The sequence below is a fragment of the Leptomonas pyrrhocoris genome (genome assembly GCF_001293395.1).
Source record: "Leptomonas pyrrhocoris isolate H10 chromosome Unknown, whole genome shotgun sequence".
Taxonomy (NCBI): domain Eukaryota; phylum Euglenozoa; class Kinetoplastea; order Trypanosomatida; family Trypanosomatidae; genus Leptomonas; species Leptomonas pyrrhocoris.
The window spans coordinates 302,927-322,375 of NW_015438387.1; the positions used below are offsets into that span (position 1 = coordinate 302,927).

At 53.6% G+C, this 19,449-nt stretch overlaps 6 protein-coding genes across 7 annotated transcripts; all 6 read right to left on the minus strand.

The window, feature by feature from the left end:
* Window positions 1-1,690: 1,690 nt before the first annotated feature.
* Window positions 1,691-3,223, minus strand: ABB37_09446 (surface antigen-like protein; the record flags this gene model as incomplete). The annotated part of the gene is made up of 1 exon (XM_015808914.1): window positions 1,691-3,223. Exon 1 carries the CDS (start codon window positions 2,819-2,821, stop codon window positions 1,691-1,693), a length of 1,131 nt encoding a protein of 376 aa, XP_015652627.1. The 5' UTR covers window positions 2,822-3,223.
* A 2,863-nt stretch (window positions 3,224-6,086) lies between these two features.
* On the minus strand, window positions 6,087-7,757 carry ABB37_09447 (proteophosphoglycan ppg4; the record flags this gene model as incomplete). The annotated part of the gene is made up of 1 exon (XM_015808915.1): window positions 6,087-7,757. Exon 1 carries the CDS (start codon window positions 7,428-7,430, stop codon window positions 6,087-6,089), a length of 1,344 nt encoding a protein of 447 aa, XP_015652628.1. The 5' UTR covers window positions 7,431-7,757.
* Window positions 7,758-8,591: 834 nt separating this feature from the next.
* Window positions 8,592-9,578, minus strand: ABB37_09448 (putative mitochondrial hypothetical protein; the record flags this gene model as incomplete). Its single annotated transcript, XM_015808916.1, has 1 exon — window positions 8,592-9,578. Exon 1 carries the CDS (start codon window positions 9,465-9,467, stop codon window positions 8,592-8,594), a length of 876 nt encoding a protein of 291 aa, XP_015652629.1. The 5' UTR covers window positions 9,468-9,578.
* Window positions 9,579-11,066: 1,488 nt separating this feature from the next.
* Window positions 11,067-13,020, minus strand: ABB37_09449 (putative deoxyhypusine hydroxylase; the record flags this gene model as incomplete). 2 transcript variants are annotated; one of them, XM_015808918.1, is made up of 1 exon in its annotated part: window positions 11,067-13,020. In XM_015808918.1, the coding sequence occupies exon 1, from the start codon at window positions 12,078-12,080 to the stop codon at window positions 11,067-11,069; it is 1,014 nt and encodes a 337-aa protein (XP_015652631.1). In that variant the 5' UTR covers window positions 12,081-13,020. The 2 variants fall into 2 exon arrangements, with proteins under 2 accessions (XP_015652631.1, XP_015652630.1); XM_015808917.1 differs by having other exon boundaries at window positions 11,067-12,180.
* Window positions 13,021-13,442: 422 nt separating this feature from the next.
* Window positions 13,443-17,096, minus strand: ABB37_09450 (hypothetical protein; the record flags this gene model as incomplete). The annotated part of the gene is made up of 1 exon (XM_015808919.1): window positions 13,443-17,096. The coding sequence occupies one exon, from the start codon at window positions 17,094-17,096 to the stop codon at window positions 13,443-13,445; it is 3,654 nt and encodes a 1,217-aa protein (XP_015652632.1).
* An 830-nt stretch (window positions 17,097-17,926) lies between these two features.
* Window positions 17,927-18,970, minus strand: ABB37_09451 (hypothetical protein; the record flags this gene model as incomplete). Its single annotated transcript, XM_015808920.1, has 1 exon — window positions 17,927-18,970. The coding sequence occupies one exon, from the start codon at window positions 18,968-18,970 to the stop codon at window positions 17,927-17,929; it is 1,044 nt and encodes a 347-aa protein (XP_015652633.1).
* Between the last annotated feature and the right edge of the window lie 479 nt (window positions 18,971-19,449).

Consider the following 19,449-nt stretch of genomic DNA (forward strand, 5'->3'; position numbering starts at 1 on the left):
GGAGGAAGTAACGGTACAACATGCGACACACACGCGTCTGCACACCTCTTTCTTACTGCGGTGCACCCGTCGCGAATACGCACACATTCGCAGGCAAACGTGGTTGCAATGGGGTGTTAGCACGGTAAAAAGTACGCCGGTTACGCTTGTGCTGCTTACTGTGACAGCGAAAGCGGTTTTCTCCCACGCATGAGTCAGCATGCGCGTGACGCCACGATGCCTGGGAAAGATCTCGCAGCTGCCTGTGTAGAACACACACGAGAAGAAAAAAAAAAACGCCAACAACAGCAGTGTGAGCGCGACGTTGAGAAGCCCGGTCTTTCCATCACGCGCCACCTGCCTTTGAAGCGTGCTTGCACGCGGGGTACCTGGCACCGCTTCGCTGTTTACTTTAAACTTCAAACACCATCACCTCAAAAACGAATTTCAGCCGTTGAGACGAAGATATATATATATATATAAACCGTAGCACTATATTTTCCCTTAAACCAGTAACAACAAGAAGAAAACAATAACAGAATAATTGAGTCCAGTACGGTTGAAAAGAGGGGGGTGCTTTAGAAAACATGAAGAAACGACAAGAGAAAGCAGTGAAGCTGATTTAAAAGAAAAAAAATCTACACAGCATGGAATACGGATAAGCGGCGCAGAAAGCAAAGGAAGGGTTTACCCGCAGGTGACGTTGCCTCTTTTTCTCTCCTTTGACGACTCACGATAGCCTGTTTACCTCCCCATGCGTTTGGCTCTCTCAACCTGTACCGGCGAGTCCTCCTCCAATGGTGTCGAAATAACCGCTTCTCTTTATTTTCCAAGTCAAAAAAAAAAATTATTATCAGTCACCGGTTAACTGGCAGAAAGGGGAAAAAAAAACTAGTCGACTACTTTCTGTTCAGGGAGGAGGGAAAAAAGGAGGAAGAGAAACAAGTAAAGTGCAAACAGATTTCATTACATCCCGCGTATCCTTTTTGAACTTATTATTACTACTATTAAAGGTGGGCACCGTTTATGCACTTGTTCTTTTTTTAGCAACGAGGAAACTATACGCAAGGGAGTTTTCCGCAGACTCATATCGTCTGCATTTGCACCGCGTGGGTTGGGGAAACAAAAAGGGGGTCGGGACGGCAGGAAACAAAGAAAAAATAAAGCCTTTCCGGAAGAGAGGTCGATTACAGGGAAGAGAATAGAAAGTGAGATGACGCAACATGCACCTTTCGATGCACCTCCCCGCGCTTTCCTCCGGTCGGAAGACTACCGAAGAAAGAAAAAAAGAGACGTTGAAAAAAGGAAAAAAACGGATAGGAGCTACCAATATATAAAAACATAGAGAGAGAGAAGGTTCAACGCTGTTGAGCTTAATGTCAGATAACTAAAACTAATACGTCCTCGTGAACGAAGAGGAAGGAAACATACGTCTATGAGTTGACGAAACAAACGCAGCAAAACTGCCTTCAGCAACACTTAATAGAGAGAGAGAGAGACATATATATCCCTACGCGCATACGTAGACAGTGAAGCGGTCCTGAATGCGGCTCTCGCGTTAACAGAAAAAAGGGGGGAGGAAGAGTATAAATTATTCGCTTCACCACATAAATAAATACTGCCTCGTTAACTTATGTGAAGGGACACCACGTAACAAGACGCCGTCTGAGGCTTTTCTGAGGCGTCTTCCTCGTTCTCCCTCCCGCCTCGCTTAAGCAGCGAGCAGCGTCACCGCGGCTGCCACGACAAGGGCCGCCACTCCGTGCAGCGGAGACGATGCGGTATCCACGCCCCGCGCCCGACACAGAAAGGTCGGCGTCAGCAGAAAGCCCTGGAGGCACTGAATGCAGTTGTTGGCGCTGGACGCGTTGCACACCATGCAGCTGGAAACGTGGCAGACCGGGGAGGTCGTCGTCGTCGTCGTGGAAGTGATGTTGGATTTGGTGGGGACAGGTATCGTGGTCGTCGTGGTGGTCGTCGTCGGTTCGGAAGTGGTGGTCGTCGTCGTCGTGGCGGCTTCGCACGCGTTCGCTGTCGCGCAGTTGTCTGCCACCACGGCGTCATCGCCGCCTACCCACACCCCCTTCGTGCGCCACGGCTGCGGCACGCACCCGCAGATGTGGTTGTTGGCGTTCATGAAGAAGCTGATGGAGGGCATGTTGCCCCACGAAGCCGGGATGGGGCCGGTGAAGCCGTTATTGCTGATGTGCAGTGAACTGAGCATTGTCATGCTCTCCCACGCTTCGGGCAGGGTGCCGATGAGCTTGTTCTGTTGTACGCTGATCGCTGTGATGCTCTGCAGTTTGCCCCACTCGGCGGGCAGTGTGCCGGTGAGGTTGTTGTTGTGCAGTGCGATGGCGGTGCAGGCGGAGAGGTCGCCCCACGACGCGGGAATCGTGCCAGTGAAGCGGTTGTCGAAGAGGTCCAGCGTCGTGAGGTGGGCGAGGTCGCCGTACTCGGTGGGCAGCGTGCCCGTGAGAGAGTTCCCGCCCACGGAGATGCCTTGCAGCCGGGAGAGAGAGCCCCAACCGCGCGGCAGGCTACCGCTCAGCTTGGCTGGCCCCCGGAAGCTGAGAGTTGTCAGCATCACCTGCGAGCCGTCCACGTCGGGGGACACCGCCGGGAGAGAGACGGTGGTCCCACGCAGCATTGCCATATTCGCAGAGCTGATAGCGACCCCACTGTTAGTACACGTCACGCCGACCCAACGGCAGAAATCGTAACCGGTCCAGTACCTGGCCAGCGGGGGCATCGTCTCCACGAAGCTCTGAAGGAACGCGCGCGTGTTCGCTTGCTGCGTCGCGGTGTAGTAGTAGTGGTGTCTGTGCGCCGACGCACACATCGAGCAGCACGTAAGTACCACGGCGACGAGGCTGACAAGGGCGGTCCGCCGATGAGAAGCAGACACGGAAGACGCCATGGCCCTCAGCAATCAGATGCGCGAATGTGTGTCAAGACGACGGAGAATGTTGCGGTTTGAAGAGAATGCCCTTCCTTTAAGGGGAAGAGACAGAAGAGACAGTGGCCGCAGTTCTCAGGAAGCGTTCGAAGCCGAAGAAAGCAAAAGAGAGGAGACGAACGAATAGGGAGACAAAGGCTTTCCGGATATAAATATATATGTATGAAGCACGTCAGCAAGGAATAAAAGAAGAAAAAAAGGAGAGTTGTGTTGCAACGTTTTGGAGAAGTAAAAAAAAAACAAGTTATGCGTAAGAGCGGAGAAGGTCAATCAAGCGGCAGAGCCTGATAGAGGTATACGACCCATTATAAGAAGAAGAGCAGAAATAATGAGAAAAGGTTTGAAGAGCAATAAAGCAGACAACTTGTGTTGCCGGAAAACCGGAGCAGTGGGCCGAGCCTCGTATGAAAACTAGCTGTGCATGCTTAGGTTAACGGCGTTATTGTTCACACATGTCGTGCAGAGGCAGACCAGGATTCGCGTACCTTCATTCAGCTAGACGGCACCCTAAACGTTCGGCCCAGCCTCTCAGCACGATGTGCCCAAGCAGGCAAAAACGATGAGACAAACCTATCGCAAAGTGTCGGAGCACAATGGAAGGGAGAGATGGGATGACCAGTCCATAGTAGCTAGCAACAGCCAACAGAAGTACTGCAAAGTCATCCTTTACACCTTCTGCGTGGCTCCGTCTTTTTTCTCTGCAATGTCTATCCCTTTCTCGTAACATGCAGTTGTTTTTTAAAAAGAGTTGAAGTCAGTTTTTCTTTTTAAATCGCAGTATATATTATTTTCTTTTAATAAATAGCGGTCTTTTTCGCTCGCGCTGTGAAACACCGCCGGTGACAGGTACTGTTGTCGAGTGTTGCGTGTTTTTTGTGTTTTTTTTTTTAATCCAAGGCTGTTGTGCTTCGGCGTGCCGCACTTATCACCGCTCGCGCACTGGACGACGGGCATTCAGGCTCCCTCCTCGTCGAGAAACAGCCATCCGTTTCCTCCCTTTCTTGCGGTGCGGCACCGTCGTCCTCTCTTACAGTTACGCGCTAAAAGCACATTTAGAACATCATCACTGTTGTTGTATACCTTCATTCCCAGCAGCGCGCACTGCGTACCGCCGTGCGTAGGCACAGCACATCCATAACTATCACGGAATTTCTTTCCCCGCGAGACGCGGTACAAACGAGGCGTGAGACAGTGTGATTTTAAAAAGGTTTCAAAAATAATAAAGTATCAAATAAGTTACCGCCATCGACACTTTCTCCTCTTTCCTTGTGAGAGCAACTGAACATGTAGTTCCTGATACGTGAAGAAAAAAAAAAGGAATGGAGGACTAGTGCGTCGTGCTCCAACCTCTGCAGCAACTTGCATGCCCCGGATAAGTACAAAAGAAAAAAAGAACAACATAGAGAACAGAAAAGAAAACCGCTGGCTATTGCGTCAGCAAAGTCGTCGTCTTTCAACTCGAACATTTACAGCAACTAAAAAAAAACCTTACAGTAATTCTGTGATATATATAACTATATAGAAGACAGCCTATACCGAAAAAGAGGATAGCGAAAGAGAAAAACGAACGTTGTTTTGCGTGCCCCGCCAACGCAACGGGCGGGCATGAAATAATAATATGAAAGACAAAAAAAAATAGAAAAAACGCGTAATTGTTTTTTCCCTGAATTAAGACAGCCGCAACTAAGAAAAGAAGAAGAAGAGAGGTAAGGAAACAGTTTTAAAAGAGCAGACAGTAGCTTGCGACAACATATAGAAAAAAGAAAAGAAACAAATTAGCGTCTATTGTGTTTTGATTTGTTTTTGAAGAAGATTGACTTAGAGCAACGAAAACGGGGGGGAGTTGCTCGTAAAGTTTTCGCGCTACCCCAGTCATCTTGAGGATGTTAAGCAGCAATAAATGAAGAAAGCGCCTCTTCGATCCGATGATCCTCTCAGCGGGCCATTCAATCACTCCGTTCACAGCAGGCAAAGAAGAGCACGTAAGGAAGGTGAATTGGTAGTTGTTATTGTTGATGTCCTCCGCTCTTTTTTTCTTCGTTTGGCTCTTCTACACTGAAGCAGGCGATGCATCGTGCCGAGAGCGCATCCAAAACCACGACGTCGCAGTTCGAACGAAAAGAAGGGGAAAAAAGACGACAGCAAAGGAAGCCACATTAATCCATGATGCTCTTACCGGTACGGACAACAAGCAGGAAGGCAAAGAATGCAAAGAAGGGAAAAAAGGAAAAAGAAAGCGAAGAATGAGCTGCCTCGTTGCCGTCACATCGCAGTGAGCACTCTCCAGACGGCGTAAACTCGGCAATCATTAAAATAGTATCAATGAAAAGGGAAAAGTAGGTGTGATGGAATCGACATCACAGAGAAAAAAGAAGAACAATGACAAGGAGTTTTATTTTGGAAAGAAGCAAAAACCCTTTTTGTCACAAAACGAAAAAAAAAAATCAGACGAAGAACGTTGTTGCACAGCCCTTGTGTATCCGTGCGTGGGCGTGTGCCACCAACTACAAAACAGGAGGAGCAGAACCGTTTCTTTACGCATCATTTCCGTTTAGAAAAGCTAGAAAGTGGAAGAGTCTGCCTTTTTACTGCACCACTCTTTCTGCTTTTTTTTAAGTAGAACAAAAAAAAAGCTACTGTTCTGCCTCGTTTCCTCATCCTTTATCTGAATTTCTCCGAAGCCCTTCGATGTCATTCAACGCTAGGTGGAGACAACATTTGCTTGCCGCTGGCAAAGCAGGCAAACCTTCCATGTGCATCTCAGCACTGACGGACAGATTCTCGTACAGCCCTCAGCAATCTGTTGTCCGCCAGTGGATGCTGCTTCCACCGCTCCAATGTCTTTAGTAGAAGAGACCACGAAAGAAGAAAAAAGTAGCACATTGCCACTGCGCGTTTCACAAGTTTTCGGCTAAAGCAACGGTAGGACGCGTGGCTGGGTACGTAGGAGCCGGAAGTACTGAGAATAGCAAGAGATAATAGAGAAAAAAAAGTTAGATAGGATAACCGCAGTCGCTCAAGGCGCCAGGAGTCCGGTTTTATAAGAAGGATTGCACAGATCGTTTGCTTGTTTGTTTGTGCTGCCCTTCCGCGGTCTCCCCTGGCCAGCGACGCCGGACAGAGTTCAAAAATAGGGCGCGGATGCTTATTACTCTCCTGGAAGGCTACCAGAGAGTCCGCAGCCGTACACGTTAAAATCTAGGAGGTTCGGCAGCAGAACCCACCCAATAGGAATCGTCCCGGTGATGTTAGGGTTTTCGCTCACATCCAGCTTCGTCAGCACGACGTCGCTGACATTCAGGTCACTTGGCAGCGACGGCAGTGTGCCCACCAGGCCCCGGTTACTTAAGGATACCACCATACCCTCTGCATAGCACTCCACTCCCGTCCACGTGCAGTAGTTTGAATACGGCCAGCGCTGTTCGAGAATCTGGAGGCTTTGGAAAAGGCTGCTGATCACAATCCGTGTGGACGCCACCTGATTCGGCGAATAATACGGCACGGAGCTGCTGCTGCTCGAGCCGGACGGCACAGAGGACGACGACGACGAAGCCGAAGCCGAAGTCGACGACGGCGGGGCGGAGCTGCTGCTGCTCGAGCCGGACGGCACAGAGGACGACGACGACGAAGCCGCCGACGGCGGGGCGGAGCTGCTGCTGACCCGGTTAGACGAAGAGAGCGGAAAACAGCTGTTTGCGGTAGAGCAGTTCGCAGCTGTCACTGCAGCGTCCGCCGTCACCCTCACTGTCGACGACGAAGTGGTCCACGCGGTTGGCAGGCACCCGCAAAAGGTATTGCCCTGCAGATTCACCGTCACGATGCTGCGCATGAAGCCGTACGACTCGGGGATGCTGCCTTCGAGGTTGCTTCTGTCTAGAAGCAGCGTCTTCAGGTTGGAGAGCGCGCTCCAGCCCCCTGGCAGGGTGCCGGTGAGCCCGCAGTTGCGCATGTCAAATTCGGTCAAAGCGCTCATTGCTGCCCACGACGAAGGCAGCGACGCATGCATACTCAGTCCATTGGCGCGGAATACTTGCAGCTTAGTCAGCGCACACCATGATTCAGGCATCGTGCCGGCTATCAGTGACCAGCTGAAGTCCACGTACTCGAGATTCGTCAGCGCGGACCACGCGTCAGGCAGAGGGCCGTTGATTCTGGTGCCCACGACCGAAACGAATTTCAGCCCTTTCAGCGTGGACCAGCTCGAGGGCAGCTGCCCAAGGAGTCCATCCTCCCCAGAAAAGTCGAGCTTGGTCACCTTCACATTTGCCCCAGTGACCAACTTCGGCACGTCAGGCAGGTTTCCAAACATGCTACTTCCGTGAATCGTTACCTCCACACCGGACGACGAGCAGCTTACGCACTCCCAAGCACAAAAGTTTGGGCAGTCCCGCGAGAGAGGGAAGATGGGCTCCAGCAAAGGCATCAAGAAGTTGCGAGTGTCCTCGATCTGTGTATCGTTGTAGAAGGGAACCTTTCCATTGCACATGTACATGACGTCGGCAGACGAGGATGCTGCTGCGGTCGCGGTGGTTCCGCACGCACACAGCACAACCAGCAGAGCAGCAAGGAGCCACGCCGTGCGTCGACGACTCTGCAGCACCTGCGAAGATGCGGTCATCGATAGCGCGTACCGTTGTGTGAGTTTGTGTGGCTTGTGTGTTCAAGACGCAATGGCGGGCGTCTGGAAACGAAAAGAGAGTCCTTTTTCGTTTTTATGTTTGAGCAGCACTGGTGTGTTGCGCAGTCAATGAGAGGAAAACGAAAACAAAACAGTCTTTTTAAGAAAAAAAAAGCAGTTATCGTTAAGCCGTAGATTATCTACGTGCGCGAATTGCGGGGTGGTGTAAAGGAAAGGTGGAGGAGGGAGAAGGACAAGAAAAGCACACGTTGAGTAAGTTCCGCTCGTTTCCTGAAACACAAAGAAAAGCCTGCATACGTGTCTCACAAAACGCCGTGCCGCAAAAGTTTGCGTACAGTATAGATGAGCGGGAGAAGAAGTATCGATTGGCTTGGCTTCGGAAGGAGCCTCAACAACAAAGAAACGAGGTCTTTAAACTATCCAGAAGAAAAACTGAATTCCTGCTACAATCACGAATTCAGTTTTTGCTCTCTTTCTTTTTCATCTTTTCAACTCGTCTCCGTGTTCGGTCCCTTTGGTGAATCTACACAGGGAGTGGTGTGAACGGGTCATCTGAATGACCTGAGTGAAGAAAGCATGGTACATGGCAAATAGTTGTATGCCTGCCATTCGATTTCAACTACACCCCGCCCAGCATATCTCTTTTTCCCTTTTTCACATCGCGTGCCTTTCGCCGCACCAGACACGATGCAAGAGAAAGGGACACCGAGAGGCGGTCACTATCAGAAATCTCAACACACACACACAAAGATTAGTTAATCTGTTTCCATAAAAGCAGTTTAAAAACGCTTTGGGTGCGCTTTCCTCGACGGAGCACAGACAGAAAACGCCTCACAGCAAGTAGAGAAAATGATGAGCGAAAATAAAGCAAAGATAACACGTTTCGTGATCGGCTGGGTTCGTTACCTTGAGGTGCTCTTGTATGCGACAAAGCCTGAGAACGTGTCTACACGACAAACACCACCACATTTGTGCTTTTTTCTTCTGCGTAAATGGCTTTTCCTTTGCGTACCCTTACTTTTTCTTCTCGCCGTCCGTCGGCTCAGCCGAGGCGCCGCTGCTAAGTCCGAGCGCCTTCTTCACAATCTCGCCAAACCAGAAGTACTGCAGCAGCTGAACCGTGGTGAGGGCGACCACCGCTAACCCCGTCGCCACCTCGTTGTGCACCCGGGGCGTGTGCCCGGCCTCTCCGGCGTGCACCACGTCCGAACGCCAGTTACTAAGGACGCTGTACAGCCAGTTCCCTGTCACGTAGGTGCCGCCGATCACGCGAATCAGCAAATAAAGTCCGCCAAAGACGTACTCACACACCGTGGCCCGCTTCTCCAGCTTCTCAATTAACCGTTTCTGCGTCTTCTTGTCTGCGATGTCACACAAGTCGCGCATAATGATCGACGCGTGCAGGAAGCCGTTGCTCAGCTCGAAGCAACCGGTGTAGTACCCCGCGTAGTACTCCGAAAACGGAAAGAGTAACGTGTAGCTGCCGATAAAGCTGCAGAACGCGTGGAGCTTCCACGACAAGGACCAGCGATAATAATAGCACACGAAGATGTCCCACACGAAATAGGCCACGATTGCAACGCGGCTGAAGCGATAATACGGCATGGTCGCGTACAAGTCGTTGGACAGCACCCCGCCACTCTTGATAAGGTTCGTGACGAAGAGCACGGCAGAGAGGGACATGATGCCAGCATTGGCGATGCTGCAGCAACGCACAATTATATCTTCCTTCTGAGCAGTCGTCAGTTTCTTCCAGTTTGGCACCCGCTTCGGCAACTGCTTTGTGAAGAGAAATTGGCAGGTAAACCAAAAGCACACCATGGGCGCGAAGATGATGCCATCACGTAGCATGGGCGCTACCCAGGTGTCGTGCGCCGTAGCGAAACCCATGGCGAATGCCGTTCGTATTATATTATTTTTTTTCCGGATTTCGTTGAAGAAGATTCTTTTAAATTACCTTTTACACTCTTGACAGTTTCTGCTAGTTGGTAAGTTGGTTGCTTCATTGCAGCCACGTGTCCGGAGTGTTTTTGTGTGAGGTAATGCGTGCAGCGGAAAATGAAGCACAGAGCAAGAAAGAGATTTTTAAAAAGCAGCAGAAAGAGAACAACGGTGGAGGGTTTTTTTTTTTTGAGGTTAAGTGAAGCTTCCGTTTGTTGGTTTTTTTATAGAGCGTGTCTTGAGACGCAGAGCCGCATCTCTCTCCTCTCACATACGAGCATGAGATGTCAAACACACCAATAACGCTGTCGCTGAGAGCATCGTGTGCGCACGTGGGCCTTTTTTTGTTTTTACTCGCTCGCTCTCTCTCTCCTCTCGTTGCGTGTGGGTGTGTTTAGACGAAGCGCAAGTTGCACGCTATCAATGAGGTTGGTGTAAAACACGAAAGCGAGGTAGAAATATTTGTTATGGCTCCTTTTGAAGAACGGAGGCCGAGTAAGGCGAGAAAGCTTGGAAGAATGCGAGGAAAAAATGGGCAAGATAAAGGCGTCTATAAGACAAGCAGCAGCTTTTTTCTACGCTTTTCTCCCCTTCTCCAAGTTGCATGACCAAGTTTTTTTTTGTTAATCGATGAAACCTCCTTCTGTATCCTTTTTAGTTGTTTTCAGACACCTCCGTCTTCGTCCCGAGGCTTCTTCCTCAATTTTTCCCCCTCGACTTTAATTACCAAAAAAAAAAAAAATGGTTGCGTGGAACCCAGTAGCAGCTTCAGCGTTCCAGTTTAACCGCTGTTGTTTTTATCCCTTTTAACTTTTTGATGGACATGTGTTTCCAGTCCACGCCACGTCAAGAGCAGGCAAAAACGTCCCCGCCACAAGGCGCACAACGAACTCTGTATAGCGTGTCGCCGTTGATCACGCAGTGCGAGCACCTGCAATGGTCCTCTTCTGAAATCCGGCCTTTTCTTTTGCTTTGCTCAATGTGGAAACCAACGGCTCCACACCAAGGAAAGCCTTTGAAAGGAGCAGGCGTTTTTTGCCGCTTCATCGGCACAAGCGCGCAAGAGAAAGACAGGAGAGAGAGAGCGAACGCACACGAGCGTGCAGTCTTAACCAACTGCACCGATAACACAACAAAAACATCTCGTACAGGTGGTCAAAACTGTTTCCTTCCGCACTGACAGAGTTGTTGCTGTCGCCACTGTTCTTTTCTTTTTTTTTATCTTTTCTCCTTTCGACCTCATTAACACCGCATTTAATTAGACGACATAACGTGGACTTATGAAAGCAAACAATAATAATAAAGACGTGCTGACGTGTTGCAGTCTCGGGTGGCGTGACCATTAAAATTAATTTAAAGAAATGGAATACGCAAGACGCGCGAAACCATCGCGAGAGTGTGGCGTGGTGTTTTGATTGCCCGTCAAATAGCTGACCAAACATGATGCATCACCAAGAGAGGAGGCCAAATGCAAATAATAATAATAAACGACTATTGCTCCTCTATCGTCTGTCTTTCCGCTCGGGCGGCATGGGTTTTTGTCCCTCTTCACGCAGTCGCCACGGCCGCCGCTGTCGCCGCTTTCTCCTCTCCCTCCACCGCATGCTGGTGGCCCAGACTGTTGAAGTTGGCCCAGTACTTGTGCATCTCGAGGGCCACCACGCAGCTGTCACGCACAATCGGCTCCGGGTGCGCCGCGTACGTCTCCAGCACTGGCAGCGTGGCGGGGTCGGCGATGGCGCCGAGGGCCTCCGCGGCCTCGTGGCGCACCATCGGGGCCTCCGCCTCGTCTTTCAGCGCCTCAATCAAAGCCGGCTGGCTCTTGGGGTGCTCCATCTGGCCCAGCACGAAGGCCACCTCGTGGCGGAACAGGGGAGAGACGGTGTCCTCGCGAAGGGCGCGGCAGAGCGCTGCCACGGCGGCGTCGTTCGCCATGTTGCGCAGGGTGAACATGGCCATGTAGCGACGGAAGAGCCGCGTGTGGCCGGACGTGTCTAGCAACACCTCCGTCAGCTGCTCCACCGTCGTGGGCACCGGCTCGTCGCCGTCCGCAGCCTCGTTAAAGGCCGGTGACGGGTCCACCGAAACAAAGCCGCAGTCGCTGGATGGCGCCACCGCCTTGTCGCCCTTCTTCTCCTTCATGGCGATGCGCGCCAGGGCCAACTCGCACGTCTCGCGGATGGGCCCCTCCGGCTCCTTGGCCGGGTCGCTGTGCTCCTCCAGCACCTTCAGCGCCAGCGTGGACCCGATCGCGCCAAGCGCCTCCGCGGCCTCGTGGCGCGTCACGACGTCGTAGCTGACGGTGCGCAAAATCCGCTCCAACTCCGGCACGGCCTCCTCGCGTCCGCTCTGGCCAGCGTTGTAGGCCAGCTCGTGCTGCAGTAGCACCGAGTCGGTGGTGTCGACGGCCTCGAGCACCACCTGCATGCCGGGCACGGTCTTGAGGCAGTCCTCCTTCAGGCGGTACAGCTCCCGCATGCGGCTGTCCAGCGGCTCCTTAGGGTCGAGCAACTTGGCGTAGTTCCGGCGGACCTCCTCCACGGTGAGTGTTGAAGCAGACATGATGCTGTTCTGTGCGTGTGTTTGGGTGTCAAAAGTGGGATGATCACGCTCTTTTCTTCTCCTTTAAAGGGAGCAAAGACAGCAGAAGGTATGTGGTTGCTGCGCGTTTGCGAACAGATGGTGCAGCCGTGTGCAACGCGCGTTGAATGGCCAGTAGCCGAATAATAATAACAATAATAATAATGACAAGAGCAAAGAGAGAAGCAATCCGTGGGTTTTTTTTCAAAGACGAATAATCATAAGAAAAGGAGATGTTTTGAACTTCCTTCTCTCAAGCCAGTGCAGGGCGTGCGCGCAGGAATGCGCACGGAGGAAGGCAACTCCCCGCAGGTTGGTCACGGCGAGCGGCAAAGACCGCGTGAGGCCGAACAGCTTCGAGGACAGTGTTCAAGAGCAGAAGAGCAGAGACGTGGTGGCGATTTCCTTTCGCTTCTTCCACCGCAACAACGCGTTCCTCGAAGTGTCCCTCCTTGCTCTCCCTTTTTCTCTTTCAGCAGAGGCGACACCCCACTGAGGAAGACGGCATTTGTGTGAGAGAAGCACCTTTCTAGCGTGAGCACCGTCTGCACGAGATCGTCTGTGGACTCCAATACGAAAGCCAACCAAAGGTCGTAGCTTATCAGCACTTGTTTTTCCTTTATATAGTTCTCTTTATTCGTAGGAGCGGTGTTCGGCATTCGTCATCGCTCTCCTGTTAGATATATGTAGCTCGCAAAGGTCAAAAAAACTAGCGTCGGCGTTAACAAATTTATCGCCCTTTCTTTTCCTTCGTGCGCGTCTTCGTACGCGGGTTGATGTGCTTCTTTTTGCGGGTACGCGTGCGTGTGCGTGTAAGCGCGCCGAAAGAGAAAAAGGAAGAAAAGCCTGTGAAAACAAAAACAGAAGCGTAGCGAAGACTCTCTAATCAAAGCGGCACGTGACGAGTTTCCTCCTCTGTATCTATTGGAGTTATAGGTGTGTGCGTGTGTGCGTGTGTGTGCGGGTGGGTATGCGTGCAATATCATGAATGTTGAAAGGCCACCGTCGAAAAAAGAAAAGAAACAAAACAAGGCGCGTGTTTTCCTTTACGTTATTGGATGACAAAGGCAGACCGTCGACCGCGCCCTCTTTCGAAGTTTCGGTGCCGGGGTGGCAACAACACAAGGCACCTGGTGCCGCTTTCCTTAATTCTCTTATGGGGGGATCAAACATGTCGTACGAGACACAGCACAGAAACGACAAGGCAGCTCTCACGGGAAAGCTGTGGAAGAAGAAGCAAAGGTTGGTAGTGAATTTAGATGCTCGCGGCTCTTTCGTCAGCAGGTGACTACAAATACGAAAAAAAACAAATCACAACAGCACCAACGGCGCCCCTCTCGCCAATTAAAGGTTGCGCATCGCCTGCCGGAAGGTGAAGACCTCCGAGAAGAATTTGTCCTGTGACTCTGCGGCGTGCGACAGCGTGGACAACGCCTCACGAACGGTGTTCTGCTTCCGATCGGGGTAGGTGCGCACAAAGTTCTCCACAAACGAGAACCAGAACGGTGGGTGGGTTTCAAAGATGGGGTACACCACCGCACAACTCACGCTGAGCGCGCGATCCTGGCAGACAATGACGTTCATGGCGACGGAAATGAGGCGCTCCCACAAGCTACTGAAGGGTTCCAACGTCCGCGCCAGGGCCTCCCGTGCGAGGCGCGTCGAGCGCGGTGGGTTGGGACCAGCAGAGCGCCCGCCAGCGCCGCCGCCGCTACGACCGCCAATGCTGCCTGGGGTGCCGGAGAGCCTGCCCGAGGGATTCGCGTAGAACGAGGGCAGCTGCATCGGAGAGGGGGGTGGAGTGCCCGACATACCCCGCGTGCGCGCGTCCATCGCCGGCGAGACGGCCTGCGTCGAGAGCGCCTTCACCTCTCGAATGAGGCCCGCGATGAAGCTGAGGAAAGACAGTCCGTGTAGCAGCGTGCCGGTCTGCGTGTCCACGTCCTCGCACAGATAGACAACAAAAGAGATTACCTTCTCCAGCTCACCCGCGTCGAGCTTCGTCAGCGGAAGGAATGCGAACTCCTCCGTGACAGTGCGAAGCATGTTTACCACCGCGTACGAAACCTTGCTGTACTCTTTGAAGTAGATAAACGGGAACACGCCCATCATGCGCAGCATCCCCAGCAGCATGTTGTCGTAGGTATCGTCGCTGTAGTAATACATTGCGCCCAATGGTACAAAACCGCCCTGGATGCACTTTCGCAGAACGCTGAAGGACAGGGCCAGCGGCTTCAGCATCATCTCGTACGCACCGTCGGCCATCTCACCGCTGCCCTGACTCGTGACGCGCTGGATGTGTTCATCGGTGACGCAGCGCTCAATCACCGACTGCATCAGCGTGCAGATGTGGCGAAAGAGCAGCAAACCGCAAGAGTTGTGGGCGGTGCAGCAGGGCAGCGTATAACGTCCCCCGATGTGCGTCACCAGCTCCTCTAAGAAGCGCAGAAAAGAGACGATGACCATGCTGCTCTGCGCAGCCGGGCGATTCAGGCACTCGTGAAAGGAGCTGGCGCGATCGCAGACCCACTCTACGAAGTCGCTCAGGCCGTCCGCGATGTCGCGCAAGGATAAGACGACGCCGCGCAGGTCGCGCATCCAGCCAGCGGTGTAGAGGGCATCGTTGCCGCCACCGCCGCTGAGGGTGCTCTGGATACACAGCTCAATCGGCTGCAGAAAAGCCACGAGGGCATCGGTGGAGTAGGGCGTGGAGCTGGACAGTCGCCACAGCATCGCATACAGATTCGTGCGCAGCTTGTAGGTCTGCGGCGACTGCGCGAGCGGCAACTCCACGACCGGGGGCAGCTCCAGGTGCAGCTCCGCCAGCATCGAACTCGGGACATCCATGCACGCGTTGCGGATCAGCTCAATCGACTCACGGATGATCTGCGCCGACTCCCCGTCGTGGCTGCCGTTCACACCGCGCAGAATGTTGTGGCCGGTGTTGCTCAGGATAAACTGGAAGAGGGCGGTGCGCGACTGAAAGACGTTTGTGACGACGGTGCTGAGGGCCTCGTGCAGGCGCGAAGAGCTGAGAACGCTCTGCGTCATGGTCAGAAAGTGCAGTAGGGCTCGCTCCACAAAAGGGCTGGACAACGGAGAGCCCACCACGGCGCCACCGCTGCTGCGGCGATGATTCGCGCAGTCCACGCAGAAGACGAAGAACATCGAGCACGGCTCCACCGCAGGCTCCTCCACCGCGCTCAGCACGTGACGGACAAGCCCGGCGGCGAGGTAGAAGAGCCACGCCGTGGCGCTCGCGCTGTTTAGCACGCTCGGGCCCAAGGTGTGGTTGACGTAGTCAGCGAGCAGCTTCATCGTCCGCGCATGATCCAGCACGGCGAGGTTGCCAATAGCCTCCGTCTGCGCTAAAATGGAGTCCATGGTGGCCTCGAAATCCTCGTCATCCTCCATGGCATACTCGACGGCATTACCGCCACCGCCGCTGGTGGTGTTATCACCGCCGCCGTTGCTGGGGCCTTGCCCGCCTCTGCTACTGCTGCTGCCGCTGCTGCTCGACCCCTGCATTCGGGATTCGAAGAAGCACACCACCAGATCCGATGAAAACAGCTCCAGGTCCTTGGGGGAGTCCTCCGACAAGCTAAACGTGCGCCGCGAGGTGGCAAGTCGGCTCCAGAAGTTGAGGAGGGTGGTAGCGGTGGTGAAGGAGCCGGGCTGGCCAAACGGAATGCGAAACACGTCGAGTGAGACGGCGCGCACACCGTTGATGAACGGCTGGAAGGCGCTGCTCAGATGAAGATCACGGTACCCAAACGGGGCGACCAGCCGATAGCACGCCTCTCCTAACTCCGACACGTACGACGGCACCTTCAGCCGCCCGTCAGTGAGCTGCATGGTGTTCACCAAGTAGCCCAGAGTGCCATCGAGGTAGTGCACGCGGTCGTCGGTGGATTCAAAAAAAGTTCGGCGAACGCCGCACAGGCTCGTCAGGGCGACCAGCAGCGTTTCACAAAACGGGAAAGGCAGGGCAGCGTGTTGGCCCCACAAGATCTGCTGCGTACGCGGAGCGAGGAGCACCTCCTTCCACGTGCTCGGGAACTGCGCCGATAACGCCTCCTCTGTTTCGTCGACCGTGATTGCCATAAAGTCGAACGTCATGACGTCCTTCACGAGTTCCAGCACCTCTGTGGTGGTGGCGGAGGCGTAGTTCACCTCCTCCAGCTCCGCGATGGCGGCCGTGAAGATGTCCAGCAAACACTCGTCCCGGAAGTTGTTGCTGCAGCGACGGTGCGTGGAGAAGTTCATGTACGTTTGCTGCTTCGAGGAGTCGTACTTGCTAAACTCGTTCACCAGCGTCGTCAGGAGCACCAGGGCAATGTAGTACATCCGACTGCGCTCGTCGTCGCTGTTCAGCGCCATGTGCGGCAGGCGTGAGCGATTAATGAGGCTGTAGCCCACCGTGACAGTGACGCCAGCTCCGGAGGAGGAGGAGCCCGCCGGCAGCGGCGTAGAACCTGAGCTGCCACAACCACCGCCGATGCCACTAAGCGCATTCGACTCTGCAGGACCGACAGTGCCGCAGCCCCCATTTTGACTCACGTGACGGCTGTACGCCAGCGAGGTGTCGTGCAACATCTGCAGAGCAAAGGTGGCTGCATCGATCAGGAAATTGCCCTTCTCAAAGCACAGCTTCGTCAGCTTTGCATACGCGTTCATGAGGGCGAGAACAACGTGTCGCGGCGCGCCGGCGAGACTAACGCGCTGGACGCAACCACCACACATTTGCACCACCACCTCATAGCGCTGCTCCTCGGAGAGCCATTTGCTGTTGGCTTTGAACCACGTCACCACGCCTTGCGCGGCAAACAGCAGTGCGTACTGATTGCTCGACTGTCCAAAAATCGCCCTGAGAGGGGCGACGTCGGCGTTCTCGTGCGTCAGGGTGCTTAACCGCTCCTGGGCCTGCTGCCGCGCTGACCGGTCTGGATTTGCGTAGAGGCACTCAGCCAGGGAATCAACCTCCTCCACAGAGCTCATCGCCTATTCGCTGTTCTTTTCGCTCTCCTCTACCTTTTATACTCGAGTTTGCGTGCTATGTGAAGCCACGACACACGCACACACCAGCACACCTTGGAGAGATAGTCTTCGAAGGTTTTGGGGGGTTCTCTTCGTGCTCGCGACAAGACCGCAGCTCTGAGTCCAACAAATCCACACAGCTTGATGCAGAAAAGGAAAAAGAAAGGAAGAGAAAAGAATGTGAATGAAGCAAAACAGAAATAATAATCCTACTGTAAGCGGACGTGCTCGACACAACTCTGGTGCACACACACACACACACACACACAGACACAAGAACAAAACGCACGCGTACTCTTGAGGTTTTCGTTTAATTGGGAAAGGGATCGCAGAAGCATCGCCGATAGGAGGACGACGGACGGACGGCGTGTGTGTGTGTAAAACGAAGAAAGAGAGTGGGGAAAAGGAAAGCTCGAAAAGTGAACTATTCAGGGAGAGAGATGGAGAGAGCGCAGACGACTCAACCAAAGGAGGAGGGAAAAGTCCTTCGCAATTGCACAGCTGCAGCGATTGACAACAAACGAAGAAACTTTACTGCGCGGCGATGTAGTCAACAAGGACGCTCTTTGTATTCTATCGTATGGGTGGGTCATTGTGTTTTCGTTTCCTCTTGTACTTTTCATAAGGTGGAGCTATCAGTTCATTAAGTCGTGCGGTGCGAATCAGCGGTAGCAACTGCCCAAACGGGCACTTCAGTGTTGCTTGCGCTGCCAGAGTTGCACGAACAATGTGGATCGTGAAGGCACAAAATGAAACCTCGCAATATCGCTTCATCTTCTCAACGTCGGTACTCAACGCACAATGCAGCTCCGCGCAGTGACCGTGAAAGTCGAAAGCAGACCTTCCATCTGCGTGTTGAAGGTGCGTGAGAGGGCCAGCGTCGGCTCCGCCGTGAGGGAGGCAACAGATGTCGGCGCAGCCCTCGGCCAGCTCCACTCCACCGCACCAGCCGGCAGATGGAGTCGGTTGATGCTACCCACAGTCAGGCTTGTGATGGACTGCCCACCGCCCACAGGTGCATGCGCGGGTGTCCCTCGAGCGCCGTCCGGCGGCGAGGTAGTTGTGACTCCGCCAGGGCGGTCACTCCGCTCCGTCAGCGACGACATGTACAGCAGCTGCTCCTGCGCGTGGTAGCTCTGCACCGGCGAGCGAAACGGGTTGCACAGCGCGGCCGATGCGCTCTCGTACAAGGCACGGCACAGCGGCACCATTGCATCCGCAGGTGCATCGCTGCCCACCGTCACGAGAAGCGTGCGGATGCCGGTGGCGGAGCAGAAGCCGTAGGAGCGCATTCGATGACTCTCCAGCAACTTACCGAGAAAACGGGCGTCGGTGGTGGGCGAGATGAGTCGGGCAGCGCTAGTGGCAGAGGACACCGCGTGAGAGTCGTTGGCGATCACCGTAGCGGCAGTGTTGGTGGGTGGGTTGGACGGGCTTCCCTCGCTGATGGACGGGCCGGGAGGGGAAGGCTTTGCTGTGTTGTTGTTTCTGTTGAGGGCAGAGTTGCTCCGCGAGACGGACGGTGTCGCAGATGCTGACGACGGTGATGGTAGTCGTTGGCCCGCGGTCGAGAGCGTCGCGACTGCAGTCTCCGTGGCAGGCACCTCGGTCCGCAGGACACGTGCCTCACGTAGCTCCTCACAGCGGTCTAGAGAAGCGAAGAGCACAAAGTGCAGTTTGATGACATCCTCGGGTCCTACGTAGAGGTGGGCGTGCAGCGGGGCTGCGGGGGAGTTCAGCACGTTTTTCGGGGAGATGTACGTGCGCAGAAGGAGGGGGCTGCCCTCCACATCGACGATGGCGACCCCGGCTACCGCCCATGTTTCGAGAGACATTTCGAAGCAAAGAGGAAGATAATGACGTGTGCCGACGGAACGATAATGCGAGTTATCCTTCGAGGTGGGGAGCTGCCTGGGCTTCGAAAAAGGCTGGCAGTTTTTAAAGGTTTTACGATGCCGTCAACCAGGGCACCACATAAAACAAAGGGGAGGGCCTAAGAGAGATGCGCTGCTAAATATGTGAGTGCGAGTTCTCCGGTGTGCCTTGCAGTATAAAACAAACCTGCTTCATGGCGAAATCAAAACAGTACAAAGCGGAGAGGTGAGAACACGTAAAGATGGATGGCAAGCCGGGACAAAATAGATATGTATATACACGCACGTGCACGTTGACGTCACAATACGTGGAGGAGAACGACGGACAGGACGTTCGACGCTTCACCTTCTCCTCGGAGGGTGTTTGTCGCAACGCAGTGATATTTCAGCGCAGCGGAACAACACGGCAAGGGGACCATTGTTTTGCTTCTATTACCATC